This window comes from Kogia breviceps, chromosome 6 (assembly GCF_026419965.1).
Source record: "Kogia breviceps isolate mKogBre1 chromosome 6, mKogBre1 haplotype 1, whole genome shotgun sequence".
Taxonomy (NCBI): Eukaryota; Metazoa; Chordata; class Mammalia; order Artiodactyla; family Physeteridae; genus Kogia; species Kogia breviceps.
In genome coordinates, this window is record NC_081315.1 from 21,891,801 (window position 1) to 21,911,506 (window position 19,706).

Consider the following 19,706-nt stretch of genomic DNA (forward strand, 5'->3'; position numbering starts at 1 on the left):
TGGAGATTTTGGTGATTTCCCCTCCCTACTTTCTACTCTGCTTTATTTCTCAAGATATCTGCAACAGTGGTTACAAGCAAGTACTTTTGAGTCAGGAAGACCTGAGATTTTTTTCTGGATTCTGGTAATACCTCGGCTAAAGGCACATTACTGAAGCTCTAGTCTCTATTTGCTCATCTGTAACATGGGAATATTGCCCATACCTACACCTCAAAGGACTGTTATGATGATTAGAAGTTGTCATGCACAGTGATGGGCCAATAAATGCTCAAAAATGTTAGCTTCTGTTATGATCAGAAGAAAAATTTTGTTTTGTTCTTTTTCATTTTTTAAAGTTTGTTTCCTCAAAGCCTTATCAATACTTTTAAGCAGTAGCTGATAAACTTTTTATTCATGAAACATGTCTTTGAAGAGTACAAAGTAAAAGAAATGGCGCATGATGTGAACTAAAGGTAAATATTTGGTATTCTAAGTAAAATAAAATAAAAAGAGATATAGTTTTAGTATAGGTGATCCAAGGAGAAAGGGTTCTGTGTAAAGAACTAGAGAGAATTGTGTAAATTGTCTCTATAAACGTTAAGACAGCTCTGCTGTCTTAGTATGCCTAGACTTGATCACTATGTCTATTTCATATGCTGAAAACTTCCGAATTTTTCAAATCATTAACTTGTGCCTAGTATAAATAGTTCACAATGGATTCGAGGATCAGTGAAATGTATGTCACAGAGCTTCACTGCTGCTAATTTTAAATCATAGGAAAAATGAGGACAAATGCAGAATATATGTTAACCCTATTTTCTTTAGAGTAGCATTTTCTAAACTGTCCCATGAAATAGTAATTATTGCTATGGGGGGAAAAAAAACTTCTGTGGTCAATTATGTTTAGGAAACACAATATTCAAGTTAAAAACAGGTTTTCATACAGAGAACTTCTCAAAGTCTTTAATGGGCAAATATGCTTCCTTACCTTTAAGGTTCAGATATTCTTAGTTTCTAAAACTTATATGACCACGTAATGTATATTAATATATACACAATTTGGAAAAAGCAGCTTTAGAGTAAAGTTATGTCATAAATCTATAGTATTTATAGTAAATATAAAATATTTTATTTATCTCATTTCATCAAAATTAAGAATAACAAATATTCACTATCCTCCTTTGAACTGTTTTCAAGCATATCAAACACTGCTATTCCATTCTTCTTGATTCTCCTTTTCTTTTTTCAGAATAATAATTTCACAACTGCTTTAATAATTTTTTTAGACTTATTATCTTTGCTTCTAATCTTGCAAGTTATCTTTCACTTGCTTGCCTAGCAGTGATTTATATTTTCTGAAAATACCAAATTTGATTCATTTTACTCTGGAAAAGTTAAACTTTATATTATTTTCCATTACCCTTTCATTTAAGCCACAAAGGATTAAAATAGAAAATGATATTATATTCACCTAACTTCAACAGAATAAGATTACTTTCAAATTTTCAAGAAAAAAGAAACCCCAAACTCTGAATAATGACATATATCAAGCTCAAATATTAATCCCAATAAGTACTTATAACAATATTTTTCATTTGTTTAAATGGTTGTATACTCTTTGACATTATTTGATATTTTAAATTTACTGAAATAACAGTACAACTAAGCCAAAGCATCACAGCTGAAAAATTAGCCCAATTATACCAAATGCCATATTGTTTTAACTTTCTAAAATACAAAATGGCATTTTAGTTACACCACATAGGAATATATTTAACATGTTAACAAAAAACTGAAGTGTTTCTGGAGTGTTAAGTTTACAGTTAATGGTATTTCCTTACACTGTAATTAATTTTGGACAGCCCAATCTTCTGATATAAGGTAGAAAGTAACATTTCTACATTTCCTTTTCTTTGTTTTTAATATGAATTTCATTGGTTTTGTAATTGTATTTGTACACATCTATTTTGGTTTTATACCAGTATAGGTGAAACAAGCTTGAGGAATTTACACTTGATTTTACAACAGTTACACATGCAAACAACATGACAATAAAACTAGTTTGTCATATTGCAGGGGAGGGAAGGGGTGACTGTCTGTGAGGACATGTGCCCTTTAAGAGGGCACTTCCTCTTTAAAATGAATTTGCTGCCTTTGAATCTTATCACTGGTTTACCAGTAATATTTATGGTTCCATTCTGAATATACTGAGGTTAATATATCTTAATAGCAAGTCATTTTAGTAAAGAGTTAAAATAAAAATGGTGATTTTAGTATGCACTATATAGTTTATGGTGGTGGAATGTTGTACATTACAGTATATATTATATAATTTTTCAACTAACCTGCTTTTCACTCGAAACCTCAGGGTGTCTGTGTGTATACATGCATTGTGTATTTAAGCAAATGAAATGGAAAAGGAAAATCTAGTTTTTTATGCCCATTTTATACCCATTATACCCATATTCAAAAGCCAAATTATACAAAACTAATACAAATGTCACAAAAAGTATTAAAAACATAATAAAACTTACTGTACTATCAGAGGTTTATCAGCAAAGATGAAAGGTTTTGCTAATACAGCAGATATTGCATGATGCTTTGCTCTAGATTTCAACACCAGTCCTCGGTCACCAGGTACTTGATATTCTTTCAGTTCTTCTACTTCCCATCTTCCTAAAATACAAAACAAAGCAAGTTAAACTAAAACCAAAAACACTGACTTAAGAATTATTTATTAGAAGTGGTGACCAATAATATTCTTCCATGAAGGCTACTTTGGGAAAAATAAAATCACATTTTAAATCAGAAAATAATATCTGCACCTGTATGTATGTATGTCCTCTTTTTCTCTTAAAACTGTGAAAACTAATAAATAACAGACCCTACAGTATTTAATTAAAGCACCTCTAAAGCTGGCTTAGTTTGGATTTCTCTGAAAGACTGTAATCAATGAAATCAGAAAATGTGGTTTGTCTCATACTGTTATCAACATTGTATTTTTAAAATGAGGTATTTTTAAATTACACAGGAGACAAAGTACATCCTTAACACAAAATGAGTTTGCCTCAGTCTATTTTTTTGAAATTTATGGTATTATCAGCTACTTTTCTTACTTTGCAGAAGTTACTGTAGGGATTAAAAATTTTTTGTGTGTGTGTGTGTTACGCGGGCCTCTCACTGTTGTGGCCTCTCCCGTTGCGGAGTACAGGCTCCGGACGAACAGGCTCAACGGCCATGGCTCACGGGCCCAGCCGCTTCACGGCATGTGGGATCTTCCCGGACCGGGGCACGAACCCGCGTCCCCCGCAACGGCAGGCGGACTCTCAACCACTGCGCCACCAGGGAAGCCCGATTTAAATTTTAATTTGAAAATTGTCATGCCCAAACAACACAAACTAAAGTTAACACTTCCTAAGCTAAGCCAATCAGTTCTCAGAACTTTTGGCCAAGGAAGTCATACATACTAGATAAGCACTAGGCTGCTGAGTTAGGTCCTCTATGGGCTGGAATTTCCCATGTTTAAGATCAGGAAGCTCCTGCAATTAGATCACAGGCAGCATATAATGCAAAGCTAGGCGGGTTAGCTGCAGCCCCAAAGTTGTAGATTGGACTTTCCTCCTTTACTCTTTTTAAAACAGAAAATACTAATTTCTATTAATTTGTATAAAGTGTTCTATTTTTGAAAATTAGAGGTATCGCCTATTCCAAGAAAACTCAATTTAGCGAAAATTGGCTATTTTCCGGTATTGTGCCAACTTGAAATATTAATGGGCACTTTTGAATTACTAATGTACTTTATATATATTTTTTTTTTTCTAAAAAACAACAATGTAAGAACCTAACAGTCTCATACACCAGAGAGGGGTATATTTTAGTCTATCATTGTGCACACACTATTGGGTTTTTAAGAATTCATTTTTTTAAAGTTTTCAAGTTTCTTTTCCTTTTCGTCCCCTAATTTGGCTATAGTATACTTTTCTAAAAAAAGTGAATTCATTTGGTTTTTCTTCTCTCACACTGATGAGCAACTGTACTATCACTACTAACCTGTGGCTTGACTAAATCACAAAGGTCTTCTTTTAAGAAGTAACAACTTTATCTTTAGGGGTTTTAGGATACTCATAGTAAAGCCTTTTTAAAACTATGTTGCCTTCTTTTGTAATTACATGCATACATTTATCTGCTATGAAAAGGTACTATCTAAAAGTACTACTTTAATTTTAGAAAACCTGTGACAGGTGATTATTCTTCAAGGACAAGAGGTTTTTCCCAACTTCAAATCAATAATAACTTTTCATTAACCAATAATCATTTACTCAAATTCTATACAGTGCCAGGTAATATGAACTCTGATGTAATTAAAATTTCAAAAAGAATTCACAAAATTTTATAAGACATCCTGAAAGTTGGTCACTTAAAGAACTGGTGACTTTTTAAACAGCTACACTTTTATTAGTAACTTAATCTGAAAAATTTAAATACGTCTCCTCCAAATGCAAACCCTGTTACCCAGCACATAATGTTTCACACAGATTTGCTTACTCCTGAAAATATAGGAATTAGTTTTACTCAAGTGGCACTTGACAGAAGCTGTGATTAATGACTAGAAATGCTAAATATTCCTGCAAAGAAACCAATATTGGTCTCAACTAACCAGTATATAAACAACATTGCTAATATTTATATACGAAATGCCATTTTCAGGACCTGAAACTTTAAGAGCGTCTGTATTTTTCAAAGTTGCTTTCAAGAAATTGAAAAAAGTCAACCAAACATACCAAATCTAATATGCTAAGAAATTATTTTTGTGGATAATTTTGTTTAATAAGACTACAGACCAAACTTAGGTGTTAAGAAGCTTGTTTTCTGCTTGCTTGCGTTCTAATTTTAAGCTGGGGTGGGAGGAAACTCATTTAAACACTAAGTCATTTTTGTCCCGCAAGAAATAGAGGCAAACTCACTCCTAAAATAGACCATATCCTAATTTTAGGAAAACTCCATCAACAGATACTTCTAAAACACAAACATAAAGCAAATATCTACCCAATGCTGTTCTAAAAAAACTGTAACATAAGCTAAACATAGATGTTTTAAGTCAAGCATTCTGTTCGATGGCGGGTATTTCTGTGGGTATTATTTTAGGTAGTGTTCTATCTCTGCAGACTTGATGCTTCTTCGAGGGAAATTATTCTTTTCTCTAAATGGATTTAGACTGAATGCAGTATTGCTTGTTCTGGGCATATGGTAGAGTTCTTTTTGGAGTACATAAGCATATACACTGGGATGGAGAACATTACAAAGCAAGACATGCAGGCATGATCTTTATCTCACACTAAAACAAACACTATGAAACGACTGCTGCCATCCTATACATGCTGTTAGTTGTTCTGTTGTTATTTTCATGTAATGCCTGTTGGATTCTCAGAGAGAGGTCACATCCTTATGGGTCTGAGGTCCTCTGAGAGAGAGGAAATTCCCACTATCTGTCACCTTGACTGAGGCTGATCCTGCTTTAGGATGTAACAACTGAGGAGGCTGGTTTTAGACTCAGAGGAGGAAGAAATTCTTCCATCACACTCCAGGAGAGTCCTGTTGGGGAAGAAAAGATGACCCTTGCATATAGGACTTTTCCTTCGAGGTGAAGCCTGAGGATAACCTATCAGAGATGCGGTGATAATGGTTGTGGGCATGGAGGTGTGAGCTCCAGGAGCAGCCACATTTCCCATAGCTCTCATAAATGTCCTCTAGGAGGACCCTGCCGAAAGTTATAACTTGATCTAGGCAGCCCATGCTTGAGGGAAAACAGAAGAGAACAGCAGTAGCCTGGGAAATCCTGCAAGAGACTAACTGCAGTGGAGTGAAAATTTAACTGTTCAGAGTTAGAAAACTGGATGGTGGCTTAAGTATGGATTACCTGGACTTCCAGAAATATTGGAAAGGAGACAAAAGACTCCATTTGTCTTTTGACAAGATTCTGTTGTGAAGCAGGATGGGGCCTCAGGTATATTTAATAAAAATATAATCTCAAAAGCTAGTGAACTCTGAGTCACAATGGTTATGTTGAATATTTAAATAAATATTTTACCATCATATATAGAAATCTCCGCATCTGTATCATCTTTTTTTGCTTTTGATAAGACCCACCTATAAATAAAGTTGAAAGAAATGTATATTATTAAAAATAAAACTAACAATTTATAGATACAATGCATATCAGAGATACAACAGAAGATTACCCAATAGTAGCTTTTCCTTCTAAGATAAATGAATACTTAGAGGCTGAAAGGATGTCTACACATAATCCTGTAAAGCTAGAGTTAAATTTAGAATCTGCAATTTACTAGCTGTATGATCATAGCTAAGGTATACTAAGCCTCAGTTTCCTCACTGGTAAAAGGCAGATAAAGATAGTTCTTACCCACCTACTTAGGACAGTGTCTGGCATATAATGATCAATAAATAATGACTTTTAGTGGTTTTTTTACCATTATTTAGGATAAAACATTAAATTGAATTTGTCATCTGATATTACGTTATTAATATCTGTCCTAAGGAATGAAGAAATGTAAGTTTTCACTTTACATTCATGATTCATTTGTATATTTTCTTTGTATAAATGATAACAATTCAAATTAAACACTTCTATCAATAATAAAAATGTGTTACAGTATTGGTTTACACCGTGAAATAAAGTATTTTAACCCTTTTTTAAGGTACTGTGGTAGAGGCAATTTTCATAGGCTAACAACCAATAACTTCAAAAAAGCTGATCAAATCAAGGAAAAAATTCTCCTGAATGAATACTCACCCAGTCAACCTTCCACTATCAAAAGTTTCCGTAAAATATACTTCTCCTATAGGTTGAGGTGTCTTATATTTAATCTAGAAAATAGATTTAAAAAATCTAAAGTTATTCACCTTCACAAATATTTTAATTAAATAATCTCACTAATTAAGAACCTAGTATGGAATGCACATATAGGTAATATAGATAGATGGTAGGTGACATGGTCTCTGGCCTCAAAACTTTGCATTCTACTGGTAAGAAAATACAGAAGAATATAAGAGATACACGATGGAAAAAAACTCTATGTGCAAACAGAATACACTGACTCCTTCTAACACAGGAGGGATAGGAAGAAGTAATTAGCCAAGGCCTCATGATGCAGTGGATGTGGCTTTGAAAGGATTCTAACAGGTGACAATATTTGAGGATAAAAAATCATTAGAAGCAAAAGATGTAAGATGAAAAACATATAAGATGAAAAACTTAGTAAGCACATAGGTTAGTTTAAAATTAACTCTTAAATTTCATTGTTATGTGACTAGAGGACGATGACAACATTCTAAGAAATTAGAAACCCAGAGGAAAAATAAGATTCAAAAGAGAAAGGACTGCAAAGCAATTATCTCAAAGCACTGTTTCAAGTGCCGTGTGTTAGCTGCTATGATGATAATGATGGTGGGGGGGGCTGTGATTTGATGGCTCTTTTAATCCTCATATTTCTATGCGGGAAGTACTTTATTGTTCCCATTTTACGTATGATGAAACTGTAGGAGACAGGCAAAGTAATTTGCCAACTGTCATACAGTTAGACACTTGCAGGACTTGAAAGATATGAGCCTAGGTTCTAAAGGTTATACACTTAACCACTACACTATACCGAGTGCACCAATAAAATAATTTAAAGTAAATTTATTGACAAATTGTCAAAAGATAATTTGAACTGATGATGAATAAATAAAATTTTGCTTACAGTAATAGATAAATCTTGGTCCTTTCTTAATCAGCCTTTAAGATTTTACCTATATAATTAACAATGCGATTTCTTCTCTCAGCCATAAGAGAAAAGGATGCAGAAGTACTTTTACTATTTTCACTGTCCCTACCCTTCCCTAACAGTACATTTCCTGTCTAAGGGAGGAAAATCAGTAATTAAACAAAATCCCACACACTTACTAACAGGTCAATATTCTGCTACCCAAACTGCCAATCTCCTATGAAGTTTTCTGAATTAGAACTTACAACTTTACTGTTCTCTATATTTTTATGGATTGGCAAAAATGGGCAATGTTGTTACAAGAGGCTTCCTTCTGTTAGACGACCTTTTAAATCACCAGCAATTTATTTTGTGCTTTATTTATATTTTACTCGTACTTTACCATATCTAGATTACTCATGATATAAAATTAGAAGCATCAAAAATTGTTCCTCAGGGCTTCCCTGGTGGCGCAGTGGTTGAGAATCCGCCTGCCGATGCAGGAGACACGGGTTCGTGCCCTGGTCCGGGAAGATCCCACATGCCGCAGAGCAACTAAGCCCGTGAGCCATGGCCTCTGGGCCTGTGCGTCCGGAGCCTGTGCTCCGCAACGGGAGAGGCCACAACAGTGAGAGGCCCGCATACCGCAAAAAAAAAAAAAAATTGTTCCTCCCATTTCTTATCATCTTCTCAAATTATCATCAAATATAGTTAAGAGTCGTAGGTATCTGAAATTTCTTTGAAGTATTAACCTCCAAAACCCTCGTAGTAGCTGTATCTAAGTCAGCCATAAGCACTTTGATTACTACTTAGTTTCTGTGGATCACAGAACCAGGTTTTAAAAGAAATGGCCTTGTGGAGCTTAAAACTTAACAGGAGAAAGAATATTCACCTTAAGCAGCTAAACAACACTTGCATTTGCAAATAAAAAACTCTAAAAGGAAGTCTGTAACAACTATATATTATTCTCCTTGGCCCTTTAAACAGCAGCTAGCACAATATAATTGATATTTCCTCACCAAAAATATTTCTGAAAAAATTTTCTGATTGTCTCAATATGAGATATGAATATTCTCAATGTGAAAGCTCTTATGGATTGTCAAAGTGTACAAAAACCTCCAGACACCTGTTTTCCAGACTCCTGTCAGTCACCACCTCAAGACACACATCTGAATGATGAAGCAGAAACACTGTGAGCCTTACTGAATGCCTACCTCATCATCACTCCCCTTTCTAATTCATCCTATTTAGCATTTTCTTTCCTCAGAGAAATAAAGAAACACTACTTTCTTTACTTCTAGGAGAAAATTATACTACCTTTTATCTGAAGAGGGCTGGCAGTGTCAGAAATAAGACTAAAAACCTTTCCCTTAGCTAAAGTATTTAGTCCTCTTTAGCCAGTGATGAACTCCTAGTTTGATAGTAAAGATCTTGCCCATATTTATTTGGTAATAAAACTGTGCTAGGTGCCACACACAAATTAAAAACACAGCAACAAATAGTTGGAAAAAGGCAATGTTTTTTCTATTTATATTGAAACTAAAGACTATTTGAATAGAAATGAATCTTAAGAAATTAGTCACCCCTATGTATCATGTAAAAGAATATTTTATTACTTTTTTAAAAGATTTTTTTGATGTGGACCTAATTTTTAAGTCTTTATTGAATTTGTTACAATATTGCTGCTGTTTTATGTTTTGGTTTTTTGGCTGCGAGGCATGTGGGATCTTAGCAGCTCCCCGCCAAGCAGGGATGGAACCCGCACCCCCTGCATTGGAAGGTGAAGTCTTAACCACTGGACCACCAGGGAAGTCCCTAAAAGAATAATTTATAGCTTGTTTCTCAATAACCTTACCTCTGAGGAGAATTCATTTTCATTAGCATCAATCTCTTCTGAATTTTCATCAATGTCTTCCATCTCAACACTATCATCCATAAATTCTGCATTAATTGAGATGAAAAGAAGACCCAAACATAGCCGAAAGCCTTGGAAACGCATATTGATTATCTGTGAAATTGACAGTAATCAGTAAAAACAAAACAAAGTTGTGAAAAATATGTGTAAGTATATTTACAAAGAAATAATTTCTCCTTAATGGCTTTTAAAACAAATCATTACCAAACTTACTTAAATTATGCTTTGAACAAGTGATAACACAAACTTCAAAATCTCACAGGAGTCTACAGCTGAAGGCTTGCCTCTAAAAGCAAAGAGCCAAAGGCACAAACCTAAAGATACAGATAACAGTGACTAATTAACTCATAATATGTGGACCCCTCTTAAAAAAAAAAGGATCGTGATTCCTAAATGTTCGCTCGAGTTTTTTTTATCATAATGTTGCTTAAGTGTATATAACCATACAATTGGAAATTTTACAATTATAAAAACAAAATATATTTATATGTAAACACCAAAAAGAGAAAAATAATTTTATCACAATTGAATGTGATAGTATTTTACTGAAATCAAATCACAGCTGGAAATTCAAACAAATATAGGATTTATTGCAACCAGGTTGAGTGCTATGAATAAAGTTCTTTTGCATTTATCATCCCCATAATACTATGATGAGTCAACTGTATAACCATTTCTCTATTCAAATACTGCAAAACCTCTGTTCCTTATAGCATTAATTGAGATGAGTAGAAGCCAAATATTATTTGGCTGGCTCTTGGCAGAAATACATAATTTATATAATTAGAGCCCCCTCTATTCCCATTAGCATGTTAAAAATGAAAGTTTTATTTCTTGGTGCCAGTGGACTTTTAAACAAGTAAATATGAATACTGAAATAGTGTGGCAGTCTTGATTAGGTGGTCAGTCATTCAGATGACCCAGAGTATAGTGATATTACCATCAACATGAACATTTTTTTAAAAACAGTATATTCTTAGAACTCTTAGATTCTGCAGAACATATCTACAGACCTATATGGGTCTGCCTAAGAAACACTGAATTTACGAGATAGCATTCTACACCCACCAGAACGGCTATAATCAAAGAGAGATAATAATAACAAGTTTGGGGAGGCTGTGGAGAAACTGGAATCCTCATACATTGCTGGCAGGAATACCAAATGAGCTTTGGAAAACAGTGTGGCAGTTTTTCAAAATGTTAAAAATAGAATTACCTTATGATTCAGCAATTTCACTCCTAAGTATCTACCCAAGAGAAATGAAAACAGATGTCCAAACAAAATCTTGGAATGTAAGTGTTTAAAAAAATTGTTAATAATAGCCAAAAAAGTGTGAACAACCCAAATGTTCATCAACTGATGAATGGATCAACAAAATGTGGAATATTCATACACTGGAATATTATTTAGCAATAAAATAGGATGGAGTACTAATGTGTTACAAGACAGATAAATCTCAAAAACATTTTGCTGAGTGAAAGAAGTCAAGTCATAAAAAGACCACATATTGTATGACCCCATTTAAATAGGCAAATCCATAGAATCAGAAAATAGATAAGTGATTGCCTAAGGAAAGGAAAGAAGTGGGAAGAAAGGGTTAATGTGCACAGGGTTTCTTTTAAGGGTAATGAAAATATTCTAAAATGGGAATATGGTAATAGTTGCGTAACTCTGTAAATATGTTAAATATGTTAAAACCCACCGAACTACCCTCATTAAACAGGTCAACTTGTAGGCATGCAAATAATATATCAATTAAGCTGTTTTCAAAAAAGAAGCATCAAACTATAAAAAGCATTTTTCCATTTGGTTAGCTCAACTAACCCTTTCTAATGAGATCAAAACTCTACATGAATGTATGGGCCAGTTAGCTTTAATTTCTTCTAAAGGCCACTGGGTACAACTTTAAAGTTTACTTTGAAAATGCAGGTTTAAAAAAATCAACACCATTCTACCACAACATGAACATTTTATATTAAAAGGTGTGTTAATACCACCATTTTTACAGACAAAGACAACACAAAAAATGATGCATACTAATCATAATTTAATTAGAAGAGTTTAATCTCTCTTGAGTCATAAAAAAGAGGTTAACTGGGATAGAAAGTAAATATAAAGGGATCACTTTGACTTAATAACAGTAAGGTAGGGTTTTTTTAAATTTTCACTTATTGGCACAGATATGAGTACATTTACACATTGCTTATTAACTGTTAACGACCCTAAAAGCTTCATTGTTCTAAAAGTTTAAGAGCCTTCCATGACTTATATAACAAAGCAAAAGGTGTTTTTCTTGACTTGCTATCAATAACATTTGAGTAAAATAGAAATGCATAAAATAACAGCAGTAATAATGAACATTAATATCACTTTAGTCCCATATCTTCTCCTTCAAAATGAACGCACAGTTTAGTTTCTTAATAATTAAATTTGTTGAAAAAACATGTTCTAAGTGCTTTGTTTGAGCTCTGGTGGATTGGGCTGCCAGAGAAGAATTAAGGGGAAACCAAGCAGGCAGTGTCCTCTCTGGAACCCTACTCTTACTTCAGCCGATTTTATTTGTTTTCTTTCTTTCTTTTTTTTTTTGCTTTATATAATTTTTTATTTAAAAAATTTTTATTTTATATTGGAGTACAGTTTATTAACAATGTTGTGTTAGTTTCAGGTGTACAGCAAAGTTATTCAGTTATACATATACATGTATCTATCCTTTTTAAAATTCTTTTCCCATTTAGGTTATTACAGAGTATTGAGCAGAGTTTCCTGTGTTACACAGTAGGTTCTTGTTAGTTATCTATTTCAAATACAGCAGTGTATATTATTTGCTTTCTATATTAGGTTCTTCCTAACTTTCTTTCAGAAACAGTTGCCAAAGCTTCAGAAAAAAAGTTTAGAAAACCCTTTATCAGGAAAGTTTGTTCCTTCTCTAAAGTTCTATGACTATAATCATTCATTTGCATAAAGGAACTAGCTACTTTAATCTTTGCAACCTAGGACATCATGAGGATAGCCAGTATTACTCCCAATCTACAAACTGAAAGCAGGAGGATTCAAAACCCTGATCAAATTCTCATGACTGGAAATGTGAGACAAGATGAGAATCCAAAACTTTACATCAATATACCATTCTACTTCTTATTTTAATCTTACCCCACTGATTATGTTTATTGATAAAGCAATGGAAAGAAATTGCAAAAATCATAACATAACACATTTCAAACCTCCTGGAAATTTCCAAAATTTAGATGCTTATTAGTATTAAGCTATGAAGATATTCACCCAGAAATGGTCATATCAACCTTACTATACAAGTGGAATACTTAAAAATAAACTGTAAGTGGTCATTAACCATTCTGCAGACAATGCAGTTCTACAGGATAATAGTCTCCATTAAGAAAATGATATAGTCCAAGGTTCTTTTTGCTATTTATTCCTTTCTTAAAAAATCAGAAATACAGACCTAACAGTTTCTGCTTAATTCTGCAGTATTCTATCATTATTCAGTGATGCACCAACTGACAATTGAGAATTACATTACGAAGTTTGCAGTATTACTTGGAGGTCTACCATGCTATGGTGCCAACATGTCATCAAGCTCCAAACAGAACTGTGAGGTTTGTCACATATCATTTCTTAAGAAGAGAGGTAAGATACTGCTAGGCCTGCACTGGAGCTTTGAGAGGCCTGACAATGGGGTAATTTACAAAACACTGAAGTAACTAACTTGTACAGTTTAAAAATTTGTAATTGTGGTAGAATACACATAAAAGTTATCATTTAAACCAATTTTAACTGTTCAGTTGTGTTAAGAACATTCACACTGCTGTACATCTTATCTCCACATCTCTTTTTCCATCTTACAACACTAAAATCCTATACCCCTTAAACAACTCCTCCATATCCCCTTCTCCCAAGCCCCAAGCAACCACCATTCTTTTGTTAGTTCTAACAATTTTTTTGGTGAAATTTTTAGGTTTTCTACATATAAGATAATGTTGTCTGTGAACAAAGATAACTTTACTTCTTCATTTTCAATTTGGATGTCTTCTTCTTGCCTAACTGCTCTGCCTAGGGCTTCCAGTACTATGTTGAATAGAAGTGACAAAAGCAGGCATCCTTGTCTTGTTCCAGATCTTAGAGGAAAAGCTTTCAGTCTTTCACCATTGAGTATGGTGTTAGATGTTGATTTTTCAGATATGGCCTTTATTACATTGAGGTAGTTTCTTTCTATTCATATTTTGTTGTGTTTATCATAAAAGGGTGTTGGAACTCGCCAGATGCTGTTTACGCATCAGTTGAGATGATCATATGGTTTCTTTCCCCTCCATTGACAATGTGATGCATTACACCCATTGGTTTTCATACCTTGAACCATCTTTGCATTCCAGGAATAAATCCCACTTGGTCATGGTGTATAAATCTTTTTTTTTAAGCCTATAGTCATGTATTTATTATTTAAACAATTTTTAAAAATTTTTTGGCCACATCACATGGCATGTGGGCTCTTACTTCCCTGACCAGGGATCAAACTCACACCCCCTGCAGTAGGAGCGCAGTCTTAACCACTGGACTGTCAGGGAAGTCCCAATCTTTTAATGTACTTTTGATTTTTGTTTGCTAATATTTTGGTAAGGATTTTTGCAACATTATTCATCAGGGATATTGGTTTGCAGTTTTCTTGTTGTTTCTTTGTCTGGTTTTGGTATCAGGGTAATACTGCCCTCATTGAATGAGTTTGGAAGGGTTCCCTTCTCTTCAGTGCTTTGGATGAGCTTGAGGAGAGTTGGTATTTTTCTTTCAATGTTTGGCAGAACTCACCAGTTAAGCCATCTACCCCTGGGCTTTTATTTGTTGAGGGGTTTTCGATTACTGATTCAATTCCCTTACTAGTTACAGGTCTGTTCAGACTTCCTACAACATCATGATTTAGTCTGAATAGGTTGTATGTTTCTAGGAATTTGACCATTTCATCTAGGTTATCCATTTTGTTGGCATATGATTGTTTATAGCATTCTCTTATAATATTTTTATATCTATAGAATCAGTTGTAATGTCCCCTCATTCGTTTCTGATTTTAATTATTTGAGTCTTCTTTTTTTAATGCAATCTAGTTAAAGATTTATCAATTTTGTTGATCTTTTCAAAGAACCAACTCTTGGTTTCACTGACATTTTCTGTTGTTTATCTATTCTCTATTTCATTTATCTCTTATCTAATCTTTATTATTTCCTTCCTTCTTCTAGCTTTGGGTTCTTCTAGTTCCTTAAGTTGTAAAGTTAGGTTGTTAATTTAAGATCTTTCTTTTTTACTCTAAGTGTTTACAGCCATAAATTTCCCTCTTAGCACTGCTTTCACTCTATACCATAAGTTTTGGTCTCTTGTGGGATTTTTTTTTTTTTTTCATTTATCTCAAGATATTTTCTAATTTCCTTGTGATTTCTTTTTTGACTCCTTTGGTTGTTTAAAAGTGTGTTTTTTAATTTTCACATATTTGTGGATTTTCCTGCTTTCCTTCTGCTGCTGATTTCTAGTTTCATTACACTGTAACTGGAAAAGATACTTTGAATGATTTCAACTTTTAAAAATTTGTTAAGACTTGTTTTGTGGCCTAATATATGGTCTATCCTAGAGAATATTCCATGTGCACTTAACAAAAATATGTATTTTCATCAATATTCATCAGATATATTGGTCTGTAGTTTTCTTACAGTGTCTTTATATGGCTTTGGTATCAGGGTAATGCTGCCCTCATAGAAGACTGAGTTTGTAAGTACTCTCTCCTCTTCAACTTGCTGGAAGAGTTTGAGGAAGACTGGCATTAATTCTTCTTTCTGCTATTGTTAGGTTAAGTGTTCTGTGTATATGTATTAAGTCCTATTGCTTTATAGTGTTGTTCAAGTCTTCTAATTCCTTATTCGGCTATATGGTTGTCCTAAGTTATACAGTTTTAGTGCAGCAAGAATTTGTTTATATGGTATAATACAGAACTTTTAGTGCTTTCACCACCTCCTTGCCTCCTTACAAATGTATAAAAGATAGCAAGCCCATGGTTCTAAGCATCCTGTGTATTCCTCACTCCATACAGGTTGCTGAAATCACAAAATATCTGTGCCTTCATGAAGAAGAAAGGAGGCACTGGAGAAGCACATCCATTTGCATATATCTTTGATCTCCTGTATGTTCTCTGCACTGCCTCTGGGCTGGTTCAATAACAAATTGAAATATAAGTAACTCTGGCCAAGTATGAGATACTTGGGAGATTGCTGGCTGATCACCAAGCTATTTTCTCTTTTTTTCAGGAGACATGACTAGACTATATTTTTCTTGGAGTTAAGCATGACTCAGGTGAATGGAGTTAAATGAGACCAAGGAAAGCCAATGATGTAGTGCTAGTCTGAGTTTAAAGGCCTGGAAGCCAGGAGAGCCAATGCTATAAGCTCCAGTCTGAGAGCCAGCAGGCTCAAGACCCAAGAAGAGCCAATGTTTCAGTTCAAATCCAAGGGCAGGAAAAAAACTGAAGTCCCAGCTCAGCCAGTCAGGCAGGAAGAGTTCCCTCTTCCTCACTGGAGTATCAGCTTTATTGTTCTATTCAGGCCTCCAACTTGGATGAAGGCCACCCACCTAGGGGAGGGCAATCTGCTTTACTCAGCCTACCAATCAAATGTTAATCTCATCCAAAAACACCCTCACAGACACACCCAAGATAATGTCTGACCAAATATCTGGGCACCCTGTGGTTCCATCAGGTAGATAGATACAATTAACCATCACAGACATCTACTCCTCAGGACACCAGCAACCAGAAATTATGTTAGGCATCTGGGATTTTTAAATTTTCTATGTGAGCATTATCTCATCTAATATATACTGTTAACTAAAACTGGTTATTTTTTTTCTAAATCAGAAGGACTTAGAAACAATGAAAATATCTCAAGAAATACAGTAAAAAGTGGGGAAAGAACCCTAACAGCAGAAATAATAGTTGAAAATACAACTTTCTGGTGACTTAGGCAAAGACCTACAAAGTGTTGCAAAGATTCTGGATCTGATCCTATAAAATTCAGAAACTACTGAAGGTCTGAGATTAGTGAAGTGATAGGAGCTGAAATGCAGGATATGGGGATAGTATTTGGTCATAGTAATTATAGAAAGAATGAACTAACTCTGCACTGGATTTTAAAAACATAGCTACACATTAAAGTTAAAGTGGACTAAATAGCATCATTTTCAAAATAATGGTTATATAAACATTATAATGATATTTATTTATTTAGGATTTATACTACTTCTACATAGTTCCAAAAGAATTGCTTGAGGAAACTTGCAGCAGAAAACAGACAAAAATATAAGCCCACCGAGAGCCAGAATTCTCACTTCTGTATTCACAGTGCTGGCCAAAGAGTGCTCATACATGATAAATAGAGAAAGATATTCACAGAATGAATGAATGCATAAATGACAAGAAAAAAAGGTTATGGGTGGAGAGAAATAGATGTTACTAAGCAACAAACTGGAATGACTTGTTGTAGCAGCACTGCAACGATAAATTTGGCAAAAGGGTTTCCAGGCAACTAGGGGAAGGCCAGAAATAAAATGAAGGAGTTTTCACTGTCTATAAAAGTCTACAAGATCCTTGGAGGAAAAAATCTTTTTAGAATTTAACTCCTAGAAAAATTTATGGACTGAATCCTTATATAATAGATGTCTTAACTATGGTTTTATGACAGAGAAATGGGTATGTCAATGCTTCCAACAATGGCCCTCTAAAGTTTTTTAGAACATTGTTAAAACTTAACATAGTTAAAGCTTTCCTATAGATAAGGAGATAATAATCTAGAAAGTTTGCAGTTTTATGTTCTAATTTAATATGGGGGAATTAAACATATTTTTCATTTTTACTCTACATCTATGAAGAAACATCTCATTGTGAGTTATTTCAGAATCTTGCTGTAGACATGCTGCATTTTAACAACTCAATTCATAATTTACTAGAAAAGACAGTAAACAAAAAAATTAGATGAAAAAATTTTGTGTTACCACTTCAGAAAAATAAAACTGGACAAATTTTCACCAAAATTAAAGGGTATTCTTGGAATTATCTGGCTATGTAGCACACAGAAAGTTCACTTTGAAGGATCACAGATAAGGTGGAGAGGTAGGTAATAGTGGCATCTTAAAGAGGCAGCCTTCTTCCAAAGAAGCTGCAAGACTCCATTCGAAATGCAGGTACTTTCTCACAGAAGAAACGAGCATCCTTCAGAATAAGCTACACCAGGGATTTATTAATTTTGTGGTGGCTAATGTTTCCAGAAATTCAAGAGAGGTTAGCCAGTAGATAATAAAATTCATCATTCACAAATTCATTTGACAAATACCTATGGTTGTCAATTATGTGCCAGGCATGATGTTAGACACTGAATTTACAGTAGTTAGTAAAACACACATGGCCCCTGATTGCAAAGAGCTTATAGTCCGGGATGGAAAGCAGACATTAAGCAAATAACCCAGGTATATCACGTAAACTGTAACAAGTGACAGACTAGTAAAGAAATTGTAAGAGTTGGTAATTGGGGAACTGAATTTACAGAGTAGGGGAAGAGGGAGAGAAAGCCTCCTTGAGAAAGTTACATTCAAAGTGAAGTGCAAAGGATGCAAAGGACTGATTCCCCTAGGCCAATGGCAAAGGAAGCTGCACTTGAGAAAGGAACTGAAAAGGGAGGAATGGAACAAGGAGAACAGATAGTGCTGTTTCAAGTATTTACTGTGTTTCAGACACGTTAATTCCATTCCTTACAGCCAGTCTGCAGTGAAGGTATTAGTACCCCATTATACATAAGGAAAGCAAGGCTCAGGGAGGTAAGTAACTTACTCAAAAATACAGAATGCTACTAAACAACAAAGGCAAGACTCAAAGTTAGGTCTATTTAAACTCTACATTCCTTTCATTAAGGCTCTAAGGTTAGAAGGTTTAACAATTTAACTCACTAAATGGCAGTGAGGTTCTAGGCCTATAAAATACAAGGTTAAATATTTTGTTAGTATGTTCCATCCTTTAGACATCCATTCCAGTTTCTGTGGGCTTTATATTTTAAAAGCCATATTTTGATGTGTATCCAAATTATATTTTATGTACATATATCTAGTTAGCTGATTAAATGGCCTTTAAAATCTTTCCAGCAAAGATTTTAAAGCAGCTTAAGGCTACATAAAAATATAAAAACTAACAACTTCATAGTATTACCTTATATTCCTATGAGACTTTAAAATTTTATAGTGTTCACACAAATTTCAGGGTATTTAAGAAGATACTTGCATTGCTTAGTTACAAATCTCAAGGATAAACAGTAAGGCTTACTATTGACTATAATTATCACATGCTACATAATGTAAATGTTTCTAGATATCACCTTTCCTTAACAAAAGCATTTAGAACCGTTAGTACTTTTAACTTCCTATGGTAGCCACAACAATGACCCCCCAAAGATGACCACACCCTATTCATTGGGTCCTGTGAGCATGACCTCACATAGCAAAGGGAGCTTCTTAGATGGAATTAAGGTTGTTAATTAGTTGACCCTAAAATAGGGACAGTATTCTGGATTATGCAAGTGGGCCCAACATAATCACATGGGCCCTTAAAAGTGGAAGAGGAAGTCAGTGAAAGAGAGAAGAAGAGATTTGAAGAGTGAGAGGGACTCTGCCCACCATAGAGATCTTGAAGATGGAGGAAGGGGGTGCATGAGCCAAGGAATGTAGGTGGTCTCTAGAAGCTGAAAACAACTCTCAGCTGACAGTCAACAAGGAAACAGGAACCTCAGTCCTACAACCAAGAGGAATTGAATTCTGCAACCAACCTGAATGAGCAAGGAAGAGGAATCTCCCCAGAGCTTCTAGTAAGGAATGATGCCTTGCCACCACCTTAATGTTAGCTCGGTGAGACCTGTGTCAGACTTCTGACCTATAGAACTGTGAGAAAATAAATCTGTGCTGCATTTAGCTGCTAAGTTTGGTATGGCAACAATGAAAAACTAATACTTTTATCATTCTT

At 34.4% G+C, this 19,706-nt stretch overlaps 1 protein-coding gene across 3 annotated transcripts in view; it reads right to left on the bottom strand.

Moving 5' to 3' along the window:
• The window catches only part of CLGN (calmegin), a 47,240-nt gene that overhangs the window by 24,532 nt on the left and 3,002 nt on the right, over positions 1-19,706 (bottom strand). For 2 of the 3 annotated variants that reach the window (XM_059066461.2, XM_067035559.1), the window contains 4 exons: positions 9,598-9,750; positions 6,791-6,864; positions 6,068-6,126; positions 2,514-2,655 (listed from right to left, as the gene is read on the bottom strand). In XM_059066461.2, coding sequence (XP_058922444.1) covers positions 2,514-2,655; positions 6,068-6,126; positions 6,791-6,864; positions 9,598-9,741 — 419 coding nt within the window. In that variant the 5' untranslated portion in view covers positions 9,742-9,750. Of the gene's footprint in view, positions 1-2,513; positions 2,656-6,067; positions 6,127-6,790; positions 6,865-9,597; positions 9,751-9,870; positions 9,972-19,706 lie in introns of all 3 variants that reach the window. The other variant, XM_067035561.1, reaches the window with a different exon arrangement.